This window comes from Engystomops pustulosus, chromosome 1 (genome assembly GCF_040894005.1).
Source record: "Engystomops pustulosus chromosome 1, aEngPut4.maternal, whole genome shotgun sequence".
Lineage (NCBI taxonomy): Eukaryota > Metazoa > Chordata > Amphibia > Anura > Leptodactylidae > Engystomops > Engystomops pustulosus.
In genome coordinates, this window is record NC_092411.1 from 57,248,535 (window position 1) to 57,274,637 (window position 26,103).

Below are 26,103 nucleotides of genomic sequence, written 5' to 3' on the forward strand. Positions count from 1 at the left end.
TACTTCGGGCTACATTTTTGGCTAGGGATTTTTCACACCTTAATCCTTTGGCCTGTGTTTTCTATCTGTGATTGTGAGCCAAAACCATCTGTGGAGACTCAGAGATGAGGTACAATAGAAAGATGTATACCTGTTTTTGACAAGTTTTGGGCCACAATCGCGGATGTGTGAATGATGGAGGTAGCTGGCATCTGCTGCTCTTACCTGGTAAATCAGTATCATCACTCTAGAAAAGCCCTTTAAAACATTTGTCCCTCACATAATAGGTCGAGTGTCTAGTTGCTTATGGTATTTGTGAGTGACCTTCACCTCTAAGTAATCGTAGCGTACTGTACACTAAAAGAAGTTCTGCAGGTGATTGTGAACATTCTCTGTACATAGGAGGAATGTTCACTTGATGAGAAGTACAGAAGTGTTTTGCATTGATGAAAACAGGAAACTGTGGTTACAAGAGGTTGTTAATACGCTAACTGATCAAGACATCATTATAATCGCTGGCAAAGTCCTTGAGATCAGCCCCCACACACAAACTTATTTACACAGAGCAAAACCTGGCTGGAATATCCAGGGGAAGGTTAGGCATGTTAGTTATCCCAGTAGTGGATTGTAATATGGGCGGTAGCCCGGGACCCATGAACACCCAAAACACCCACCAAATTTATACGGAGAAGGACCTTCGGGTCCTTCTCAGGATGTATGAAATGAGGATGTATGAAATCCTCATACATCTATTCCTGTTCTCCATACACATGTACACAAGAGCCATTCAGGACCTTTTAAGGGTCCTGAAACCGAAGATTGAAAGCAGGCAGAAGGGACGCATCCCTTGTTGATTCTAGTACTTTACGTAGGAGGTGAATTCCAGACTTGATTATAATATTCCTATAGTCCAGGGCCCCTGGTCTAGCCTCATCACTTTACTTTCAGCCATAACCATTCACACCTGCTTCTAGAGAGCGTAACGGAAACTAAAAATGGAAGGTAGGTCTTCTCTTTCCCTTCCATTCCATTCCCGGACTGTTTTCGGCTTTTAGTAGCAGAACCTTCTGCATGCAGGTATGAACTTCGCCTGAGGCAGGTTGCATATGAGCGAATTTGTTTCAAAATCTCGCAATATTCTAGTTTGAACCGTTTTACTCCTTATTTTCCTCATACATGATGGCATTTGCAGACCACATCATGCTCTGTTTTTCACATTGCCAAAGATTACACTGGCCCCAATCCTCATTCAAAGCAGATACACTAAACCAAATCAGAAAACTGGAATTTTTTTCCATTTATATATAAAATAAAAAAAACTATTACGAATGCTACGTGTATATAACCAAATTGGATCTGGAGAATTTTTATGCTATTTAGTGAAGCAGCTATACTTACGTTGTCATCCATTCATATGTATGTGGAGTCTGCATAAATATGAAGTTCCCACTTTAGGACTCCTGCAAAATAATACATTTGATGTACCCCATCCCCACCCCCCCATTGTGATTTGGCCTTACCTCTGACATTTGGATACATTCTATTTTTAGTACATGTTAATTTTTTTTCTCCAGTTGAGTTAATCTTGAATGCCTTCCATTTCTCATGCTTTTTATTAAATTTGTTCCAGTTTTAAACCAATGATTTCTGCAATGTTATATTTTATTAAACAAATAATAAGGTTGTGCCCTGTTGTGGGAAGATTTTTTTTTTTCACTGCTTGTCGGATGCCTTCAGGGCTTTTGAGTCTTCAGGTCATCCAAGTATTTCCAGATGCTTACAGACTGGGTTTTCAGTCACATTGAGCTGTCTTTTAACTAAACTTTTGTTGTAAGTGAGCGCTAATTTCCTGTGTTTTACTTAACTGCTTAAGCGAAAGCAGATTTTAACATGTTTTAATGGCACAACTACTGTGAATCCTTCAAGCTGCCTTACCTGGCAGCGTTTGCAGTCAATGTGAGAAGACTTGAATTGATTTGTACTGTAGAGCGGCAGTAACTTGTGACTAATGGTAGAAGTCTCTTCTATACAAAAATAATAATAAAAAAAATACATCTGCTCCTTAAAATTAACTTTAAAATAGGCAAATACTATCTCATATATATATAAAATAACATGTAAAATATTCTATTATATCAACTAAACAAAGCTAAAATGAAAGCCTTGAGTGAAAAACCTCATTAATCAGTAGCTTGTGGAACAACCTTTATTAGCTTTAGTCATCATTATTTTTCGTTTGAATATCAGGCTCTCACTCCCTCTTCCCCTATCCCATTCTGGGTTATTTTTAGGACACCCTGGCCCTGTGACTGCAAAATACGTTCAAATCTTCACCCTTCTACCACCTTTCTTGGCATTTGTTATGAAGTGTTTGTACCAAAGTGCAGTGTTTGCCTTTCTCCAAATAAGGTGATGTGCATTATGGCCTTACATCTGCAGTTTGGTATTATCTGCCAATAGAATAGACATCTGGTGCTTTTTTCAGATGCAGACCCAAAAAAAAGGGATTTGAGGGGGGTGACAAAAAAGATAGGTATAGGGGTTGGGCTACCAAGGAATGAAGCCTCAGCCAGATAGAATAGCCCTATAGGCAGAGGATTTCTGAGACCTCATCCAGGGAGTGTACGATGGAACAAATTTCTTATTGTTACCATGAAGGGAGGCGATAGGTATTTTATATTGTTTATGTCTAACACCTTTAAGACCTAAAGCTGGTGGTTTGGAGGACATCCACATAGCTGGTGTACAAGAGTCTACATCATTTACCACTTGATGAAAGATGGACTTTTGATGGGCTGCATCAAAACTTCGAGCAATGTAGTGGTTACAAGCCAGGGTATAGGATAGTTGGATCTGCAACATCCGCCAGTGGGGCCTATCCTTTTCTTGGGGCCTGGACCCAGAATACTGTAGTGGTTGGCTATTGCGGCCTAGGGCACGCTGATGTCACGGTGCTTGGTATAGGGAGCGGAGGGCTGATCTACAACCTGGCAGGTCTTCAGCAGGTGGTGTGCGCAAGAAATATGGAAGGAAAGGCTGATGCAATGGTTTCTCCCTGGGACAACCCCTGAGGTGTCTGTAGGATGAGTCCCTGGGTAATGGATGGGGAAGCCTGTGGTGGTAAGATGGAGGCAAATTACGTTACAGTTCTTTATTGAACAGCAGGCAACGGCCAGAAATGGTCAACAGCAGATTCTTTGATGCTGGAGTGGGTCATGGAGAGTTGGTCCGCAGAAAAGGTGCACACAGCCTGAAAGTAGATGCAGGCTGAGCTGGTTCAGGTTGAACTGAACCCAGAACTGCAGCCTCCCCCACTTGGACTGTCTCTGGACTTGCCCTGTGTGGCCGGCAGTGTCTACAGCTGCAATTATACTATCTCAGTTCTAGAAACTTCCTAGAGAAACTTCCATGACTCGCCCTAACAACTCCTGACCAGGGGAGGGTGCTATTCGCTAACTACCATCCAGCCTATGCATTGGCAGGGGTGTTTTATCTTTTTCTAACTGTCCTTTCATGAACCTGAACATATACCATGCTGATGGCTGTAGATGGCTGTGTATGATTTCGTTTTTGGAGGTTGGGCCAATGTCTCTCTATGAGCGATGCATGGTTTGACCATGTGGTGACTCTACTGGCATGTGTACTCCCGGGAGGATTGTCGGCTCTCTGGAATGTTCCCCACTTGTGAATAATCCTTCTCAATGTAGAATGATGAAAATTCAAATAGTTTGGAAATTAGTTCCCAGAATTATTGGCAGCAGCAGCATCTTTTAGATCATTGCTGGTTTTCTTTCATTTTATTATCTGCTTAGAGAGTGACATGCCATATTTCATTGCAGTTGTACACCTTATCAATTTTGATACATGGTTTGAAATGTAATTTCACCTGCTGTTCATCTGACCCTATGATGTACTGTACATCTTATTTTAAAGGAAAACAACCACTTGGTATATCAAACTCACCTGTGCTCCATTCCGATCGCGGCACTGGTTGTCTTTAATGTTGACACGCCAGGATCGGTGAGAATAAAAGACTTCTAATTAGCAGGGGACAAGGTGTCTGGTGCTCCGGGCTGCTATTTATGCATGCCCCCGCATGGGAGAGGGAGGTGTGGGGGCGTGCATAATTAGCAGCCCGGAGCGCCGGGCATCTTGGTTAATAACGAGAGTTAAAGTTGCATGTAGTTAGTGGGTGTGATAGGCCTGCCTAAATAAATGGGTTTTAAGATTACGTTTGAAGCTTTAGAGTTTGGGTATTAGTCTTATAGACTAGAGTAGGGCATTCCAGAGATTTGGTGCAGCTCTGGATAAGTCTTGGATATGTGAGTGGGATGTTCAAATTAAGGAAGAGAATAATCTAAGATCACTGATGGAACGAAAAGCATGGGTTGGGCGATAGACTCAGATAAGAGAGGAAGAGCTTTGTGGATGAGGGTGATTAATTTAATCTGTATTCGGGAGGAGATGGTCAACCAGTGTAGCGACTGGCACAGGCACCTTCTCACCTTCCATGTCCATATATGGTGTCCGGAAGGCAGGGGTTAGACTCCATCCTCACGGTAGTAGATACAAGGACTATATTCACGGCGCTTCTCCGATCCAATAAAATGGTTTTTATTTAAATAATAAAATAATAAAATCAATATTAGTCAGACAACGTGTTTCGCGTCCTACTGAGGAAGCGTCCACGCAGTAGGACGCGAAACGCGTTGTCTGACTATTTATATTGATTTTATTATTTAAATAAAAACCATTTTATTGGATCGGAGAAGCGCCGTGAATATAGTCCTTGTATCTACTACCGTGAGGACGGAGTCTAACCCCTGCCTTCCGGACACCATATGCTCTTTATCCGGTATTTCCCAACCGGCATGGACTAGGCTGCATCCGACAAGTGACTTCACAGTGTTGTGCCTGACTGCACAACGCGCTAAGGTGAGCGCGATACAATACAATTTCTTACAATAATTGTTTTAGAATTTATTGCACCAGGGAGCGCTTTTCTTATTTCTTTTTAGCAAATGTCCATGTATGCATCAGAGATTTTATCACCGTTCCTGTGAAAAATAACAGGTGTCAAAATGTTTCCTGAGCAATTACAGCTGGTGGGCTCTTAGTAATTTTTTTTTTTTTTAAACATCCAGGGCTACAGGCATTTTTGTTTGGCTACTATAACAGAACCCTGACGCAGATGTGGCTCAAGTCTTAGTAGCAAAACCAAATTTGTTTTTCTCAATTTCTCTTCTTTGTATCTTCAAACACTTGAATCTGGAGCCAATTATAGAACTTTCAGGATAAAGTCACAGATGACCTTAAAGGATAAGGCCATACTATTACTTGTCAACACTACCAGCTGACAGAGGCCATGCAATGATATGGATTGTTTTTGTGGAAGGGAAATTCCACTAAATATCATTCTTCAGGAATGTAATTTCTTGGTAAAAGTTGCTTATGGTATGTGGATAAAATTATGTGTAGGATTAATCTTGAAGATTTTTAATTTTGTCTTTAAATATAATTTATTGCAGCATTTTTTTTATATATTTTTTTTTTTGGAAGTAACAAATCCAAAAAAAATGGACTTAACATTTTCTACACTTAGGTAATCACCTTTTTTTAATTTACTACATATTCAGAATATTTGCTACACGTGATTCACTGATGCTGTGTACTCTAGCAAATCTGCATCCCAGAAACCATTGGGAATAGTCAAAGGCTGAAGACTTTTGTTTTTCCTTTTTAAATATTGATGTGTACTTAGTAGGTATTTGTATCTCTGTTATATAAATGTATGCCCCATGTAGCTCTTACAAATGACCTCCATCTAAAGCTGTGTCTCTAACATTGTGCATCTGAACACTAGGGCATACCGCCATCTTGTGGGCATTTTGCAAACTGCACATTGCCTTTTTTAGTACATTGTTAAAGTTGTCTTCTTATTGATAGGCACTAGTAAGAGAAGAACTTTACATATGTAAAACCAAGATTAAAGCCATGATGTATATATGCAGTGAATAGCTGGGTAAGGGTCAAGTAGCTTAATGATTTACAGAAAGCAATTCCTATGTAGTAGCAGCAAAGCTCAAATTTGTTTCCATGCCTGCTGTAATATCTGTGAATTTAGCGTGTATTCGCATCTTAGGGGATGTTCCATTAAATTTCATTCCTTCTTCCATGCAAGACATTAAAGGGTTTAAAGGCAATCTACCATTTGATTTCATGCATTATGAACCAAACATACCCTGAGAATGCTGTAGCTACACTGATTCAGAAACATTTTTTGTTTTAATGCCTGAATTGAGTGGTTTTGCTGAAAAAAACAATTGTAAAATTATGATGAGGCTCCTGTGGCACTCTCATCTTGTCCTAATTATGCACTGCTTCAGCCTTGTACTGCCCAGCATAAGCGGAGTCATCACTGTGTTGCCCCTGAAAGGCAGAACTAATCAATCACTGCACCATGTCCCAGCTGCTGTGTATGAGTCATCCAGATTTGTCCTGTCTGGACTGTTCAGGTAGCTTTTATGTATGGAAGCCACTCTTCACCCAGCTTTATATGTTTGGTTCACCATGCATAAAAACAAATAACAGATTTTCTTTTAGAAGATGTTTAGCTTGGCAGTGCAAAGGTTGCATGTTGAGTAGCCCTGATCCTTAAATAATAAGTGGCAAGGCTTTGTATTTTAGTTTTAGAATTTTGTAGTACCTGCGCTGTCTGCTGATACTAGCAGTGGGACTTAGGTTGGGATTTTGAGGTCACTGACTATTTTGGCTTAAAAGGAATTGTCTTTCTGCAACGGTGTCTTTCATTTTGAAGGACAGAATAGTGCTGCTAAATATTGCTGCCCTCTCCATAAAATATGGCTCCAAATGAACTCCAGATATTGTCTTGCTATGTAAAGAGTCTGTCAAAATCAAGCATGATAAATCAGGGACACCCGGTGCACATGGGATGCCATTTCTTATCTGTGATTGCAGCTAATGGGGCATCTTTCTTGCCATACTGCTCTAAACTGACCTAGTTGCTTGCCAATCATGCTCTAGGCCCTCTTATAAATTTGCATAGCTTGCTTTCTTCTCTCTTTTTGATTGATGCTCCCCAGCAGACAACGGAAAAGAGTATTGTGATTTGAGGTAAAAAATATACTTCTAAAATATTCTCAGGGTCTTGCGTTTCCTGAGGAAACTGTTGCTGTTTTAACCATTGTGTCGCTGTTGGCAACCCAGTCCAGTTTATCATCGATAAAGACACCCAGGTACTTGTAGGTTCGGACCAGTTCCGTGTCCTGGCCTTTGATGGTGACTGGTTTTGAGGCTCTTTCTTCTTAATGATTCTTCCTTCCTCTTTCCATTTCCCTCCATTCCTTTCCTTCCTCCCTTTATCTTCCCTCCCTTCCACAGTGGAGTTAATAATGTCCCTAAAGTGCTCTTCGTCTCCTGCCTGAATGCATCTGATTATTATAGTGTCAAACTTTTGAAGGTGACAGCAGTCCAAGTGATTTGATGGCTGAAGTCAGATGTATAACGGGTAAAGTGGAACAGTGAGAGAACAGTAACTAGAGTTCATCACAATAGTATTGGTGGGAATTTTATGTGGTTAATTATGTTTGCTATTTGCAGATATTTTTGATACTTGTGTCCTAGTACACAAAAAAAAAAAAAAAACTTTCTCACAAGCCATGATATATCAACCCCCATTGCTTATGAGTGTCTAGTAGTATGATGAATAAGGTTCCAGCTTAAAGGGGTTTTCCCATGAAAGAAAATACTCAAATCTCAATCCCCTAGTGATGTTTACACAACAACGATCATTTTAACCTCTTACTTTACAATTTTACTCAGTTTTATTGTTATTTTAGCTCCGATCACTCCCTCGGCTGTTCAGTGCAAAATCCCAGGTTGTGGGGGCGGGGACTCTAACCAGACACTTTATGATCCATTTAGTTCAGTGGGGTGATAATGCGGTTAGATTATCTATATATATATATATATATATATATATATATATATATATATATATATATATATATATATATATATATATATATATATTTATTATACGCTTTCATCTGGCTTCTGACATTGTACTGACACATAGAGAGATGAGACAGATGAGAGATTCATGAGATTACACAGATGCAGGAGAGACAGAGGCTGACACTTTTACACTGTCAGCCCTGCTACATCTCTGTTCTCACAGATATGTGCCTGCCTTCCTCTTCCCCCGGATTACTTATCTGCATGTAGTTTGTAGCTTGCGGCCTTTTCTTTCCTCAGGCTGTGGTGCTGGTGCTGGCAGGAAGTTAGTCAGTGAGTGTCTGTGAGCTTGGTGCTGGACTGCAGAGGGGCGGGCCTACAGGCTCAGAGCAGAGAGAGACAGAAACTTAGCAGCACGGAGTCACACAGAAATCCAAGATGGCTGCCTGACCCCAACTCAGAAGTTACAGGGTCGTGTCTAGGGGCAACTGAAATTGTGTACACCAAGGGCTGATAGAGACAGGTTGGAATTATATCTGTGAAATGCTGTGTTTTGGTTAATAACAGTGAATTAGAGTGTGTTATTTTGCTATCCTGAGTACATATAAGAAACTTGTCTTCGTGAGAAACTCCTTTTAAGATTCACTGATGGCAGACTAGTCGTACTTAGAAGCTCCTGTGATTTCCAAATACAGCTATAAAAATTGTGCTAATCAGTCTGAGGCTTATGCCACCAGAGCACCTCGACTTATAATTTCACAGCCTGTGAAACTACAGCATAGAAGGGCTCTGTTAACACCCTTAAAGGAAACCTACCACTTCTGTAGGTAGGTATGAGATGTAAACACCGGGCACCAGCTCAGGGTGAGCTGGTGCCGGAGCTTACCTTAGCTAGCGTTTTAAACCGCTATATCGCGGTTTAAACACATTTTGATTTACGTCCGCGAGGTAGCTTCGGCGCTGCGCGTGGCCGTGCGCGTGTGCGCCTCCATACGAAGTGCCGGAGGAGTCACGCGTGCACGGCCGCGCGCAGCGCCGAAGCTGCCTCGGGGGCTGTAAATCAAAATGTGTTTAAACCGCTATATAGCAGTTTAAAACACTCGCTAAGGTAAGCTCCGGCACCAGCTCACCCTGAGCTGGTGCCCGGTGTTTACATCTCATACCTACCTTCAGAAGTGGTAGGTTTCCTTTAAGGTCCATTAGCATAATTCTAAAAGTTGATTTTTAGAAGGAAGGAGGCCATTAATAACAAATATAAGAAGATTTCCACAGTCACAAAGCCTGGATATGAGTAGGTGCCTCATGGCACCTTAAAAAAACCCTTTTAATCTTGGAGAGGAAGAGCTGGACTATGGGTCTACCCCTTTTAAATATGAAGTGAGGGGTAATCAAGATTGTCTACTCTATAAGTATAACAGTTTTTTTTTTCTTAATTGTACTTTGCCATATGCTTAAGAGTGTCCGCTACATGTACTTATATGGGAATAGTATTTAACACTGTTCTTCGTTTGGACCATTGTCCTTATACCAGTATTGATACTTGTATGAATTTGTTTTAATACCACTTCGGTGTTATTTGTATTTCTATTGAATTGTGCCTCACCCTGTGTGTTTTCATAATTTCCTCCCTTATTTTTAGGGCCAATGTATTGGTCTGCTATAACATATGCAACTCCTATATACATTTTTTTTTTATAGTTATTTATCTTTTTAAGAAAAATTATGCTGGTAGTCCCAAACTGTTGGTTTCATGATATCTATCCTAGATTGCTATTTAGTACATTTGTATGTGACACCATCAGAACTAATCTTCGATGTGAAGATCGAAGTAATAAAACTGTAAAAATTGTGATCATACGAAAATTCTTAAATGCAAACAAAAAAGTGCAGGAAGTTGAAATGTGGCCTGGACACACAAGCCGGGGAAGTGATCTGCAGCTGGTCAATATAAGAACATGCTACTTACTGGGCGACCTAAAATGATACTACTGGGTCTTTGCGGTAATCTCTCCATAATGACTTAAATTTTTTGCAGACTGGAAAATGACAATATTGTTTTATAAGTGGACAGAAAAGCAAAAGCACATTTCAATATTAAAAGAAAGAAAGAACAAGGTCAAAATGTTACAATAAATAAACCTCAATGCTGATGTCAGAGCGGTATATTCTGGAGGTTGTTTGCCCTTCAAACACAAAGCAATGATGTTTATCGATAAATAGAGAAAAAGCAAAAAGGTCATCAGGGTTTGTGGTTGCATCAGGTCCTTAAGCCGCTCTGTTTCTACAACAGCACAACATGTTTATCTGTTGACAGTCATTTAAATTTGCATAAGGAATTGGATTACCAATAACAAGATTATATGTATTCAGGTTTATTTTGGTTTTTCCAATGTTATTACAGATTTAGAGTGTTATCAGTGTATGTATTTTATATATAAATGGGATAAAATGGAAACATAACCTGCTGAAATGGAAAAATAACAAAAGAAATGTCACCTCCAGATTGCAATGGACTGAAAACATTAAGGTAATAAAATAAATACGGCAAGAGGGCCACTGTCCGTAGAGTTATGTTGTGCCTTATTGTCCCAAATGAGATGATCAGGTATAGTTGGGAACAAAATAAAACTCCTATTAGATCCTCCAGCCTTTGATTTTGACCCATTCATCCCATAGAATACCAATTGTGTAGTTGGAGCTTGAACACCTATGCAAAAGTATTAAAACTCCTTGAACCTTTTCCTAATTTTTAAATGTTGCAGCCATAGTACGCTGGGCACACGTCGGAGCCCGGGGGAGGGCTCACCCTTGCCCCTCTCCATAGAAATACACAGCGCACAGTGCTGTATGACGCCGAAAGATGGGACATGTCCTTTCTTTCTACGGGCTATGGAACCGCACGTGTGCTGCTCTGTACCACTCCTGTACGGTGACTTACACCCATTCCAGTGTATGGGCAACGTATATACGTCCTATATACGTCAGCTGTATATATACGTCCCCCATACGTTCGTGTGAATGCAGCCGTAAATGTATTTTATTTATATGTCATATTGCAACTCAAAGTATCAAGTATTTAAGTGTAAAGAAAATGATACCTGCTATGGCAGATTAACACTGTGAAAAATATGATGTGCATATGGATTCCTCCTCCTCAGTAGTCCATACTTTGTAGGACCACCTTTACCATTAAAATCCATCGTGATAAACCAGGGACACTTACTTATAGATCCAGGCACTGTGACTGTGCTAATCTTCTTATATTTATATATCTATATATCTATTCGGGAAAAGTGGGAGGAAGATCTAGGACCCACGATCATTGTTCCATTGTTCCCTCACTATCTCTATGTGAAGCCCATCGGCTCTCTCAATTATATTTACTGCATAGGGTATATCGTACCCCTCATTGGCTATACAGGGTTCGCTTACATGAGGTAAACTCCTGCCCCAGGTGCGGTATGGAGGGCACCCATATACTTCACATGCTATGGGAGTGTAGAAAGCTTAAAAGATTCTGGGAAAATGTAGTAACACTAATTACCAAAGTGTATGGAGTGACATTGACGGCATCCCCTGTGGGCTGTCTACTAGGCCCAATGGGGCAGAAAAATTTGGTGGATGGAGTAATTGTGGGTATCAGAATGCTGTATCAAGCGAGGAAGCTTATTGCCATGTACTCGCTTTGCCCCTGCTCACCAAGACTAGAGGCGGATGTCAAGAAACTAAACATCATAAGGTTGGAAAAGAGTGTTTATTGTAAACGTAAAGCAAATGCAAAATTCGAACCCATGTTTGTGTCTGAGGGTGGGAGGGGCAATTGGGTATTTGTGGTTCTGTATAAAATGTTAAAAAAATCAATAAAAAAAGATTTGATCCAAAAAAAAATAAACTTTTAAATTATGTTGTTATGTAATGACCTCTCTTCCACACATTTACCAGTCATCCGTCTTCCATGTGTGTGTCTCCCACGTACCGTAGCTTATTTTAAACTGTAAAAAAATGGCTTTATTCGTGTCAGCATGACTAATGCATCAAAATAGTGAACAATGTGTTTTTTTTTATTTTTTTTTTTTATGGTGCGGTCACTTGGTGCATTTTACCATGGGTTTGGCTGGTTTGAATCTGTTTTTCTTCATTGCTGGGAGTGCAGCTGTGTTAACCCTTTCAAACTTCCAGAAATTAAGAAAAACTGTTTCATACCAACGGAGCGCATGGTAAAACGCATGCATTAAGCAGTGTGTTTGAAAACGCCCCATGTGACCACACCCTAAGCAACCTCTGAGACCTTCACAAACAGCTGTAGTTCTCCTCCGAATACATGACATACAGATGTTCTCTAAAGACAATTGGGCCCAATAGATTTTATGAAGTGATGTCAGAGTACAGGCCGCCAAGTACATATGTATGTCACAATGCACAATATTTTGCCATATGTGGTATCCACACTATGAACACTGAACAAAACAGGGGCCGTAGGTAGGGAAGGGCAGAAACGCATAGGAGGTGAATTTAAGCTCTTCATTTATTAGTTTAATTCTATGCTGACCGCTTTACCCAAAAAATACATTGGGTCTCTAGTCTGTAGCAACGTCTTTCTATGTCAATGTAGTTTCTCAGGTGTCAGAGGGGAAAGGTAGAAGCTGTTTATAATTCTGCTTCCTCCTTTCTTTACTGCATGGCGCTGAAGTAGCGCTAGCCACAGAGTAGCGGAGCCACCTATAGACAGTGGTCACATGATCTCTGGGTCTGGAGGGGTTAAACGGAACTGCTGGGTCTCATCAGACCCAGTGAAGCTCTGATATCACATTATCTCCTCATAGGTGTCTATAACTATGGCCAGTTTATGTACAAGCCCAAAAGAGTTTGACTTGATGCATATTTTTATCTTTTTTTAATGAGTGTGGATCATTTTTCATTGCCTTAACGTACTAATCGTCTCGGTACATTGAGGGACCTTGTGTTACTGAAGCTTTCCATACAAAAGCGCAGCACATAACTAAGAACATAGATGACCAGTTTATATTTCTTGCCAGATGCCTGTAATCACTGCTCTTATCTTTGTGCTGTGACATCTTCTAGAACTTTGTAGGTCAATGACTTGATGCTGAAGTTTCCAGATATCCTGTTTTGATCTATGCAAGTAGTGACGTGATGCAAGTATTATAAAGTTCTCCTAGTGGGTGCGAAGATTTGGACTTTAGTCACGTTTACAAGGATTTTTTGGCAGCGTAACATTGTAGATGATACTCTTCCTACTAGTCATGAAATATAACACCCATAATAACAAGCAAAGCCTCTCTATTCTTTGTTTAGCCAACAGGAGTGAGAGATTATTCCGGATGGTGTATGCTGGCTCCTTATAACTGGTGTGAACGAGTATAGAAGCCAAGGAGCAATTAGGAAAGTAAAATTACAAAGCTGAGGAGTGTGACTACCTTTCTCTCCCTAGCAGAGCCCATTGTAAAGCCTAGAAGGAGAGATGCTGAAGTCACGTAAGTACATTTTGTGATCTCTGTGAGGTTCAGTCAATGCTTTTCTGCGCTCTGATAACTTATTGCTCATTGGGTTTCTTGCGGTGTAGCAAATAGCACAGGAATTTGTCAGACGTTGGCCATATGGTGTATAAATTGTTCATGGATTACCAGGATAAATTTGGAAATATATTGTCATGTGATATTCCAATCCATCCTTCCCGTCGTCTAAACTCTGATTTTATAGGATTTCTGATTTATATTCTGCTCTCCTGACATGTCAATTTTAGTAAATGGCCCATAATATAAAAATTATAAAGAATGTTTTCTTAAAATTTTAATGCAGTAATGTATTACTGGGTAGATTTACCAATGTGTGTTACCCTAACACTGTCAAATCAGTTTTGCCGGTGCCTGACATAGCCCTGATGATAACACCCAATTTATACATTTTTATGACGAATAACAGAGGGACAGTTCATTGTAAAAATGTCATAGGAAATACAACAATTCACTCCATTGGAGATGTGGGGAGAGGTATCCTGTTATAAAACAGAATTATGGTGTATAGAAAGTTTTGTTAATTGCAGTCCCTGAAACAATGTAAAAGTTACAATATAGCTAATTTGTGGAAACAGCAACTCACTGCTTTACTGTAATTGGCTAGATAGCTTTCTAAGGCGGTAGTAGGTCATCCCAGTGTACCTTACTGGCCGACCACTGCTTTAATCCTTGAGAGGGGAACAATTTTCATTATAATGTAAAGAGTTTGTAACATATCAGTAATTTTCAGAAGAACAGATTTATTGGTGTAAAGTAATAGAGCCCACTTTAAAGAGCATGTTATAATTATATACCAGATTAGAAGTAGATTACACTGAAGATTGGATAATAGTTGCTTCCAGTTTTCAAAAGAAGCACCGATTAGGCCAATACTGACATCTCAATGGCTGCACTGTATTCCTTGTAAACGGATATGACTGTTTTAGATTTACTTTGCAAAAACAAATCCTCCATATTCTTTCCCTAGAACTACTTATGTGGTTTACGTAGTCCCTTTGTTTACCCGTAGAATAACAAATAATAGATCAATGTCGGACTGTTTCTAATTTTCTCAATGGAAATGACTATGGAATAAGGAAGCGAAGCTGTGTCAGTTGTCTCATCTGTTATGTGAACACAACAGCAGCACATGCACAATGTGTACACATCCAGTGATATTTAAGAAGGTAACGGGCTCAATGATCTACTCAACACATAATCCATTCCGTAGTCTGTTTTGGTTGGCTGGCATACTGTCTATGAGTGCTACATACCCAGTAAGTCGCCCGGTGTTGACCTGGTTGTACAACAATCATTGGTTTGTGTTTTCAAAGATGATACAGAGAAGAACAGATAATAGAGCAGGAATCGGGACCTTCTATTTGTTTTAAAGAAATATTTCTTATTTTACACAAATTATGTTCTAGAGTTTGTGGCAGTAATTTTTTGCATAGAGAAAATAGGAAGTGCAGCCATATTGGTTATTGTCCTTAAATGAGAAGGTGATGTGAAAAGTATCACTTTGTTAATGATTGATAAAATCTCATTTAAAGCTTAAATCTTTTGGATTCCAATTAAGATGTAGGGCTTGTTCAGATAGCATAATTGTTTCACACATTATTGTATTGACTTCCATTTTTCTCATGTCTGTGTGGCATTTCTCTGCTTCCCCACTATTGTCTGAAAAAAACGGATGAAATCTGTTTGCTGCGGTTTTTGTGGCCCTCTTGACTTCAAAGGAAGCTCATGGTCTGCAGTCATGAATAAGAAGTCCTTGCTGGGTTTTACTACTTCTCACTGACATATGGTCTGAATACATGTACATAAAAATACATGTCTGAATAAGCCCATAGTAAATAATGGATCAGAATACCAAAGGCCTCTTTTGTTACATGACGATACTCCAGTCTTGTTTATATCATTAAGATTGCACATTAATTTATAACATATGTTCCACCAATAGGTGGCCCTAGAGAGGAAGCTTTTTTTTCTTCAGAAGGAAAGGTCCCCTTTATTGTAGGAGAGCATTTTCTAGACCAGAGGTGTGAAGCTCAATTTCCCAGAGGGGCTGTATGGGATGGCTGAAGAGGGCCAATAGTACTTGTAAGACTGTATAACATGCTGCACTAGTACAATTCTCCTCACCGCACATCCCCCTAATACCATGGTAGTAATGTACCCCACAAATCTCCTCTACCTCGACATCCTAAACCTACCAAACCACCACCATTGCCAGAACCATTGGGATCATGAAGCGGGAGCCTAGCTGACATGAGGGATCTTGACATGGCTGTGGTGATGATGCATATAAAAGCTATATAACCTCAGACCTCTTGGGCCACAGAAAATGAAATGGTGTACCACATTTGGGTTGCGGGCCTTCTGTGTGACGTGTATGGCATAGATTATAAAACGTCTTATGCCAGCTGACGGGCTCCACAGAGGGAATAGATATACACCAATATCTCTGTCTCAAATATAAGATATCTCTCGCTCTGTTTTCCAAGCAATTTTTGTAATGAAAGTTTCTTGTAACTTCCTAGTTCCCGTGTAGGGAAATATTTATATTGCCTCTGTAGTAATTTTACTACTACAGACAGTCCCCTACTTAAGGACAAATGACTCCTAGTTACAGACAGACCCCTCTGCCCACTGTGACCTCTGGATGTAGCTCTCTGGATGTTACTTTAATCCCAGGCTGTAATTATCAGCTGTAAGGTGTCTGTAATGCAAGTTTTATTGATAATCCTTTGTCCCATTACAGCAAAAAATGTTGAAAATCCTATTGTCACTTGGACAAAAAAATGTTTTAACTGGAGCTACAATTCTAAAGTTCTGATTTACATACAAATTCAACTTAAGTACAAACCCAAGGAACCTATCATGTACGTAACGCAGGGACTGCATGTAATGAAAAGGAAACCCAGTCTGTTTCATTATTCTTTAATATCCTTTGTGTTGTAAAACAGACGGAATAAGAGAAATTGGGGATGGCCCAGTTACATTCTAGAGCCATCTTAGCCTCTTAACAGCTACGGGTGCATGGAGAGGGCTCATGGGCTGAGTCTTCTCCATAGCCGGTAAGTGTCTGCTGCATATCGCAGCAAAGACTTACCGGTAACACCCGCACATCGCTGCCAGCGGCTTCAAAAGGATCGCTGCACATGGGCGCCGCCATCTTGTTGGAGATCATCGCTTCCCGTGGCGTCATCGTGGAACGCCGATCGGTTGCCATGACAGCCTTGGGTCTTCCGAAGACCAGAGGCTGTCTGGATTTAACCCATTAATTACTATATGTGCTCATTGTAATGTATGAGGATGAAAATCCCCATATACTTCCATACTATAGTATGGCAGTATATGATAGGATCAATCGGACAACCTAGGATTAAAGTACCCTAGAGAGTCTGAAGATTAGTAAAAATTAAAAAGAATTAAAAGAAATAAAAAACCTTAAAATTTAAAATCTATTCCCTAGTACTGATATAAACAGTAAAAATTTAGGTACATTAGGTATCCCCACGTCCGAAAATGCCTGATCTATCAAAATATAATAACTGTTTTTCACTGTGTTTAACCATGTAACGGAAAATTGCGCCCGAATTTGAAAAATATAAAAAATTCTATAAAAAGTGATCAGAAGGTCATGAAAACATTATTAAACGTATACAAATTTGGTATCCTCATGATTGCACCGACCCAAAGAGTAAAGTAGATGTGTCATTTGGGGAGCACAGTGAAAGCCGTAAAATCCAAGCCCACAAGACAACGGCGCACATGCATTTTTTTCCCCCAATTTCACAGCATTTGGAATTTTTTCCCCACTTCCCAGTACGTGACATGGAATAATAAATGCCATCAATTTGTTACGCAGACAACAAGCCGTCACACAGCTCTTTACGTGTAAAAAAACAAAAAAAAAAGTTATTGATTTTTGATTGTGGGGAGTGAAAAATGGAAATGAAAAAACAAAAAAGGGCCAGGTCCTTAAAGGGTTAATATGAGATGCAATTGTCCATCCTTTGAAAACATCTACTAGTCTCAGTGGCTTTCACCAGAGACATTTGGTGAAGTTGCAGGCTGTGTTTTCAACTGGCCACACTCTGGTCTCCTCCAAGCCCTTTCCTCTACACTCCTCACTTAGACTTTAGTTTTTCTGCGCGTTTTGCAGCTTTATGGCAGCGGATGAACAGATTTTACCTTTTAAGGATTTCAAGCACCCCACAACTGCCACCCCACTCTGCTAATTATGATTTCATGTTAAGGTATGATCTCATGTTTGTTTGAAATATCCTTAGCTTCCATTGTGAGTCATGTTTTATACTTCAGGCCTACTGTATGCAACTGATGGGAAGGACCCTGCCAGATATATATATATGTTGTGGTTATATTGCCTCCTTCAGCAGGGTCCTTTGCAGCCTCATTATATCCTCTTATGTTGCCTTTTTTGGTTTGGTTTATAAACATTTTATTGAAAAAATACAAAGTTGAAAACAAAAAAACTTGAAACCCAAGGAACTGAAATCAGGAATGGAAAATGTTTGTACCTTTTTATTGTAGTTTCTTTCCTAGTGTTTGCTTATGAATTATAACCAGGATATCTAACTATGAGAATGGATAAAGGTTATGGAATTCTCCTATACATGATCATTAAATGCAGAATAGATTTTAGATCTAATTTACTTATTACCTGTGGATTTAATAAGATTGTTTTTTGTCTAACTGAGCAGTGGCTGATATAGATTTATATCTTTACATTTGCTTTTACATATGTGATGCTCACAGCAGTTCACTAGCCTTTTTATATTTCATGCTGTATATTTTGTTTTATAGAAGAAGTTTCAGATCATGAAACGTACTAAATCTTCTGCTTGTCTGTACTTGGCAGCTTCTCCTGCACTGATAATCACTTCCTCCTCTGCTCCGGATGTTGGGTTACATGTAGCAGTCACATGACTCTTACACATATCATGTTGCAACGGCATTTTTTTTCACATTTACTTTTTGTAGCTTCCTATTTATCAGTCCATATATCTGACTGCAGTATAGTATAGAAATCACTGTAAAATGATTGGGTCATGAAGAAATCAAGTTATTTATTGCATTGGGAAATACGTTATCGGAAAATCCAGTACTGATATTAGTACATACTATGGCTGGGTTCTCATCATGTTATTTGTTTAGGCAAAGCATATATATGTCAGGAAAGTACCCTACGTATAAGCTCAGCATACACATTGACAAATAGTGGCAGACGGAAGAATAGTTGTTGCCATTGTCTGGCCACTACATGTCCTGTCAGTCAAAAAATGCAGGATCGAAAGACTTAGCCATTGTCATTTTATACTGCAGTCTCTGCCGGAGCAATGTACGTGCTTAGAGGAGGCTTTGGACGGCTATGTGGAGTGGATGCAGCGAATTGCATCTTTCCCCACAGCCCCGCCAAGCGAATACTTCTCTGGGCAGAGGGGTTTGGTGTTACTGTCCACATTAGGACAGTGACATCACTGAGAGAAGGCCTCATTCATCGGCAGCAGCCTATCGCCGGCTGCGGCTGCTGTTGTACACTCCTCCTCCCGTATTCAGCGGGATAAGTCTGTGCCATACGTTGTAAGGACATGTCGGAATACTCCTTCCGTGTCCTTACAATATATGGCAAATAATGTGATGTGAACCCAGATTTATACAGTATAGTATAATTTTGAAAGCTGCAGTTTTCAGGATATTTGCACCTGTTCCAGATCCTAGAACTTCCACTTTTTTCCAACATGAGGCCTTTTGCCCATGAGCGAGTTTGATGTGAGTTCAACACCTAAGGAAGAAGTTCAGTTATCCCATACAGTGTCGGCACACAACATGCTTGCAGAGGGTGGGTTGTGGGATCTGTTCAATAGTTAAAGGATAATATTAAAAATCTCTTATTTGATGAACATTTATGGAGGTTGTTTGTATCATCAAATATTTTTACCTCTGCTTGTTATACTGCAGGGTTTGCTTGAGTTATTTGGTTCTCTGGTTCGCACAATGTATTTCTTGTTATCCTCTGCCTTATCAATTTCCCTAAATCATCCGAGTTCTTGTTGCATGACTCACCTCATACAAGTATGCAGCCTTGTGCTGGAATGATGGAATCAAGCATCTCAATTCAGGGTTACACTGCAGAATGGGAGGGGGAAGTAATTTTATAATTCACAGGAGCCAGTGACTCATTTCAATATCATCATTCAGAGCAAGTCACTACAAAAAATGAGGTAGGACGTTCGCTTTGGGGTGCCAGATGTGCCTGACAGGTTCCCTTTAAGTAATTTTTGTTAACATTGTATGATATATTGTAGTTGATTTCCCCTAATTCTTGCCATCATTATAGTATGAAAATGTGAAGTCCAAGGATTTCTGTACACCCCTCTGCATGGAAATCTGTAACAAAATACAGCTGAAAGATTCCCACAGGGATTTGACAAATTCTCCTCTGTGACTAAGTCTTGTGACTTCCTGAAAGCGTTTGTCGGATTTACCGGATCTGCTGAATTGAACCAACCGGCTTAAAGGGGTTTTCCCCACAAACAAAAGTTAGGCCCTATCCACAGGCCTAACTTGTTGATCAGTGGGTGTCTCGTTGCTGAGACCCCACAGATCATAAAAACGAGGGGTCCGATTTCTGTCAGCTCCATAGAGATTAGTGGAGCAGAACTGATTTTTAACATTAAACTGAATTTTAACATTGCAGCCATGGAAAGTAACCAATTAGATAAAGGCAATGCTTTTTTATAATAGTTTTTAATGAAGTATTTATTGTGCAGGTTCTCTTTAAAGAGAACCCGTCATGCAAAATAACCCCCTAAACTAAATATATTTTCATAAACTGCCATTAGAGAGCATTGCCTCTATCCCTTCATTGTCCCTCTACATGCCTGTAAACCTAAGCAATGAGGTCCTAAAGCTGTATGCAAATGACCTGTGAAATGTCCAATGAAGCATTAGCATATTCAAGCTGTCCACTCTATTCATGAGTGGGAGGCACATCCACACCCCCAGTGCTTGACTGACAGCCTGTATAATGATGTGAGGCTGTATAATGATGTGCTTCCTGGTGCTGGTGGCCACGCCCCCTGCAGCCTGTGTGTGTGTTTAGGAGAGATTCAGCAGCTCCAGGCAGCCATGTTACAGCAGAACATGTCAGATTCATGTGTAGCTGATGTCTGTGTCTCTCACCTGTATATTAGGAGGATGCAGCATGTCAGCAGATGCAGCACACACACCAGCAATGCTTTACTATACATTACACACAGACATGAGCAGGGGGAGGAGAGGGGAGGGGTAACAGGGGTGACATCACTGCCTCTGACCATGTGACCAGCCTCATTTACTTGATAAAAAATATGTGATTTTACAATGAATAATGTATGAAATAACTAGATAAAGGCTGGGATGGGATCCTTGTGAGCTGCTCCAACAGGTAGAGGTGACAGGAGAAGTGACACAGACCTGATGACAGGTGTCCTTTTAAGTCAAGTGATTCCATGTCTGATCCGTTAAATCCCGCATGCACTGGATAACCTTTCTCAGATTTATAATATGCCATTTCACAGTAACCAGTGCCAGATGAGGGACCTAATTCATTGTGGTCTGTTTCACAGTTTAACAGTTTAATTAGATTTTTTTTTCCTTTCTCCAATCTCTAAAATTTATTTAAAGATGATCAACAATTTCTAAACACTGGTCCTACTAAACACTGTATCTGTACTGCAAAAATTAAGAAGCCAAAGAAGTTCATTGATGCTATATACCCCAAAATGATACTTGTTAGCTTGTTAGACTTGTTAGATAGATTTATAAAGCGATACAGAATATGATGGCGCTATATAAAGATTATTTATTATTATTATTATACTATGAAGAGAAAACTCAAGCCCTTAACCACGATATAATGTACAGCTTTTATAGCGCAGCTCTGAGAAAAAGACTAATTGGACTGTATCTTGAAGGGGTGAAAATGTAACTTATTTGTCATGTCATTGGTTATTAATTAGTTTATATACTTCTTTTTTTCTGTAACATGAAGAGATATCGGCTTCCTATGGCTGTGGTAAGTGTTGCATCTTCTCCCTCGTATGAGCCCAGCCCTCGTTGTTTCATGACACATCTCTGACTGTGACATTTTCTAGGGCTGAGCACCCATAACATCAATGCTACTGCTGGAGATATTAGCCGGAGGGAGCAGAGCAATGATGATGACTTTAAAGAAACACATATAGCATTGCTCAGTAGAACTCCTTCCTGTAATTTGGTCATGTTGTAACAAGGAACACCCCACCCCTTCAAAGAAAAAACAAAATTAAAAACTCGCAGGAAGAACTTGTGTGGAGTGTAGTGCTGCTCTCTGAATACAGACTTGTATGAAGGTGCTGTTTCTCTCCAGACAGTGGCTGAGGAGGGGACGGGCCTCCTCTTAGACCTCCTCCTTGTGATTGGCCAAACTTGCAGAACTTTCCTCTTTTCATCCTGATTTTTTTTTTTTTGAGAAGTTGACTTGCAGCTTCTACAGCTCAGAGTGCACGTCAGCTGTAATCTGGTCTCCAGTGACTTACACCATGAGCTCAGAGTCAGATGAACCAAAAGAAGGTATGAATATATTCTGTCTGCCTGCTTCTTTACACTCGCATGCCCTAGACTTTGTGCTGTTCCTGTGCCCTGTCTCTTTAGCTTCTGCATAGATGGTGTGCAGCCATTATGTATGAAGATCTGGCATATTCATTGGAAGCCTGTTCTTTAGATTTCCGGGATAAGGAGCTCCACTGTTGGCTTGCATGTGATTTGGGTAGATTTTAGGCCAGCAAGACTCAAATTGCATTGGAAAGTTGATGTGCTGCTCTCTGTGTGTTGTGGAGCTGCGGGGCTCCAGATTTCTTCAGCTCACAGAGGAAGACTTCAAAGTTTCAGCTGAGTAATGAAGATCACTATTTTTGGCTTGCTTACTGCTGAACTATATTTCCTCTTTTTTTACTTATAGTTCTTCTTTCACTGAAAACATAAACCGTTGAGGGATGTGTGCGGTAAAATGCATAAGTCTGTTTGGCAAACTGGATGCCATCCAGTAAAAGCAATTTATAAGAATGGTTTCATTAATTTTTATGACGCTCCATGTGTTTGGGATTTGATGGTAGAAATCCATATTGATTATGTGTGAATGAAAAAAAAAAATCTTAAACTTCCCATGAAAATGAAGTGGCACAGTCTTGGACAACAAAGCATGATATACTTGCACGTGCTCGCTCTTGGTCTCTGTCTCAGTTCAGAGCCGAATCCAATTAAAAAACAGAAAAAAGTGGTGGGATATTGGCCTGAGGCCTGAAATGAACTGAGGTTTTTCCTGTCTTGAGTGTTTTGACAAAGTACATTCTTATGGGAAGTCTGACATTCCAGACCTGCATTGCTATAGTACTGGAATGGTGGGAGCTGTAGACTCGGACACCTTATCTGTGCACGCTAAAAAGCAATGAAAACCGGAGCAACCAACAAGATCCTAATCGTTGTAATAAAGTCTAGTTAATGAGGCACTGGCAGTAGTTAATTGCCTTGGTGGCCCAGTATTATTCCCTGAACTACAATGAAACTTGGTATAACTTAAAGGTGTTAGAATTCTGGTTTTGGTTCATAAATATTGAGGTAATGTGGAAAGAAACATGTATCTCTATGTGTATATATTTATGTATTTGTGCGTTTAGGCGAGTTCATATTGCTGAAAGAATGAATTTCCATCTGAAACATAAGAAAGTCAGTGAATTGTAATTTAGGAGCTGAAACGGTATCCAATGTGCAATTATGCTAGATTTTTCTATTTTGCTTCAACACCCATTTTTGGGAAATGTCAACAGGACAAGTCCTTGAAATTGATACTAACAAAATACAGTCCAATCCAATTGTCATGGTAGCAATATGGCTCCAATAATGAGGTGTTGTAGAGGACCCTCTTTTAGATATCCTGCATATGAAGGTTTCTTATGAACGTTGCTTTTGGCCACTTGCTACCAGTTAATGCAATGGATAGCTCACTGTCTCATGTATTTCTGTGAACTCGTAATTACCTGAACCACAAATCTCGGCAGGTCATATTCCTGCACTTGTTTTCAGCTTGGACAGTATTTTCTACGGTCGTTGGCACGTCAGCAAAGCTCACTCACTGATGCCCAACATGTCAGTTGTTTGCTGCCTCTGCTGTTGTCTCGTAGGTGGGCTCGGGGGCTGATGTCTCGTAGGTGGGCTCGGGGGCTGATGTCTCGTAGGTGGGCTCGGGGGCTGATGTCTCGTAGGTGGGCTCGGGGGCTGATGTCTCGTCTCGTAGGTGGGCTCGGGGGCTGATGTCTCGTCTCGTAGGTGGGCTCGGGGGCTGATGTCTCGGCACAATGGCAGGCTTTTTTTGATGTACACTTGCTGGGGGAATGTATGCACTTCTTTCATTCTGATAGGCCCAAGCCACCATTATGCCAGGGCCACCATGACATGCCTCCCAGCAATGACCTGCAGTACGCAGAGCAGACTTGGAGCAACCAGCCGATTGCTCTGATGAAAACGTCCTTTTAAGACCATATTTTATGCTTGTGGCACAACAGCATCAATTACAGGATATAGCTGGTGTGTGGCTGCCATCACCCCGTCACCAGCAGCCTCTCTATACAAACAGAAGCCCACAGTGATTGGGCGCTGCTCAGGGTGGGACAATCCCTTTAAAAGAAGACAGGTAAGTCATTTAAGCTAGGGCTATTCATCAGTCTGTTTGGAGGCCACATGGGTCATGAATAAAGTAGACCCTAATATAAGGCAGCTAGGGTACATTATCCTCACCCTCACTGGTCAATCATGGATTGGGCTGAAATTTATTAATCTAAGAAATGCTAAAAGCTCATAAAATCTGATTACATTAATCATTAATGCAAACATTCTTTATTCTATCTTTATTAAAAATGCAATCATTTCCCCTACCAACCCAGAGGAAGCTCTTGGTAACGCAAAGATATTTGCCCTGTGGTATCTCTGCTACTTTACTATGCAGAAGTGTTCAACTTTCTTGTTATCTGGGACTGATTTATTTTATTTCTCCACATTGCATTAGATCTATAAACATCCCAAATACATAAGATGCCACATTATTTAAAAAAAAATGTTTCATTTACTGTGTCCTATACAAGAATACCCAGAAAACATTCAAAGCAATGGCAGTGGGGACATTGTTACTTTTCTACATATCCTGTTTCTGAGGGGAGCGTTCAGTGTGAGAGCCAGTAATATGAACACTGCTAATGATTTCAGGCTGCAGACTTCACACTGGTATAATGCTCCCTTTGTTAAGTAGTTACCTGCAGTCCAAACTTGTGACCCTGGGGGGAGCCTTAAATTGATCATTGTGCCCATACAGTACATGCAGGATGCGCTGAAACATTTTGGCTCAGCCCTAATGACGGTATTTCACAGAAAGGGTTTTCTCATTTATGCCAAGATCTGTGGGCGTAATCATTAAGAAAAATATTTGTATTACTGAGCACGGGGGCACTTTTTAAGGGCCTTAAAGGAACAATTTTTCATCATTCTAAATTAGGTAAAGTTTATTCTGTTTTTATGTTGGATATCAGTTTTTTTTTATATAGTTTATGTATAGTTAGGATTTCAACTGCATGTCCACAGAACTCTCTGCGTTACACAATGAGTTTTGGAAAAGCAAGCAGCTGCCTCATCTCTAGGCAAAGCAGTCACCCAAAATCTGCAAATACTGGGTCTATAGACCTCTCTTCTACTGATAACATGAAACTTTTCTTTTTAGTTTTCTATTAAAACAATTGCCCATTCTTAAACTATTTTTAGACAACCTAATTGTTTCCAATGCATTTTTAATATGCCATCCATTTGTTGTATCATAAAATGTAATAATTGTAGAAGCTACATATTAACAGACTGCACTATCACCTACATGCAGTCATTCTTGTCATAGTATAACGTAGAGGTAAACATTGTCAGTAGTCATCCAACAGGTTCAGGAGCTACTGTAGGGCAAGTAGGAGGGCTCATGCAGAAATCAATATGGTGACTGTGGGATATGCTTTCTGGCCATCTTTTCTGTAAAATGTAAAAAAAAAAAGGTTCATATCCAAATTAAGTTGGCGTCACAAAGATACAGAATGGGACCACAGGACTCTACCATTTTACAGTTTCTCCTAATTTGGCTATGTAATATGATAGCATAAGGTTTTGTGCACATAAGGTCTGTAGTGCACAGTTGCCATGTTTCCTGAAATACCCATTTAATGGCCCAATGAATGGCTAAAAGGTTTCTCTTTTCCTCCAACAGTTTGTTGGAATATTTTTGAATCTTGCACATAAAATTGTGCAGAAAAAGATCAATATCCATCTTGTTTGTATTTCCCTTGCCTAACTTTATTATTATTATTATTTCCTTTATTATTCTATGTACCCACTGATTCTGGAGTGTTTGTGATTTTCTTTCTAGTATCCTCCAATACAGAGCAATCCAAACGAGACACATTTACTTTCTGTATCACATATCACTAAGTGATGTTGAGTACCCCATCAGAAAGCCTGGGCCTGCCCCTCCAATACTAGAAATCCATAAAATGATGAT

The 26,103-nt window shown here is 40.0% G+C and overlaps 1 protein-coding gene across 3 annotated transcripts in view; it reads left to right on the forward strand.

Annotated features, from left to right (window-relative positions):
* Positions 1-26,103, forward strand: part of TNFAIP8 (TNF alpha induced protein 8) — a 64,152-nt gene that overhangs the window by 22,357 nt on the left and 15,692 nt on the right. Inside the window, exon 1 of one of the 3 annotated variants that reach the window (XM_072141130.1) lies at positions 13,256-13,451. The exons of 1 other annotated variant lie outside the window; for it this stretch is intronic. In XM_072141130.1, coding sequence (XP_071997231.1) covers positions 13,439-13,451 — 13 coding nt within the window. In that variant the 5' untranslated portion in view covers positions 13,256-13,438. Of the gene's footprint in view, positions 1-13,255; positions 13,452-21,873; positions 22,095-26,103 lie in introns of those variants that run through there. One more of the 3 variants, XM_072141121.1, reaches the window with a different exon arrangement.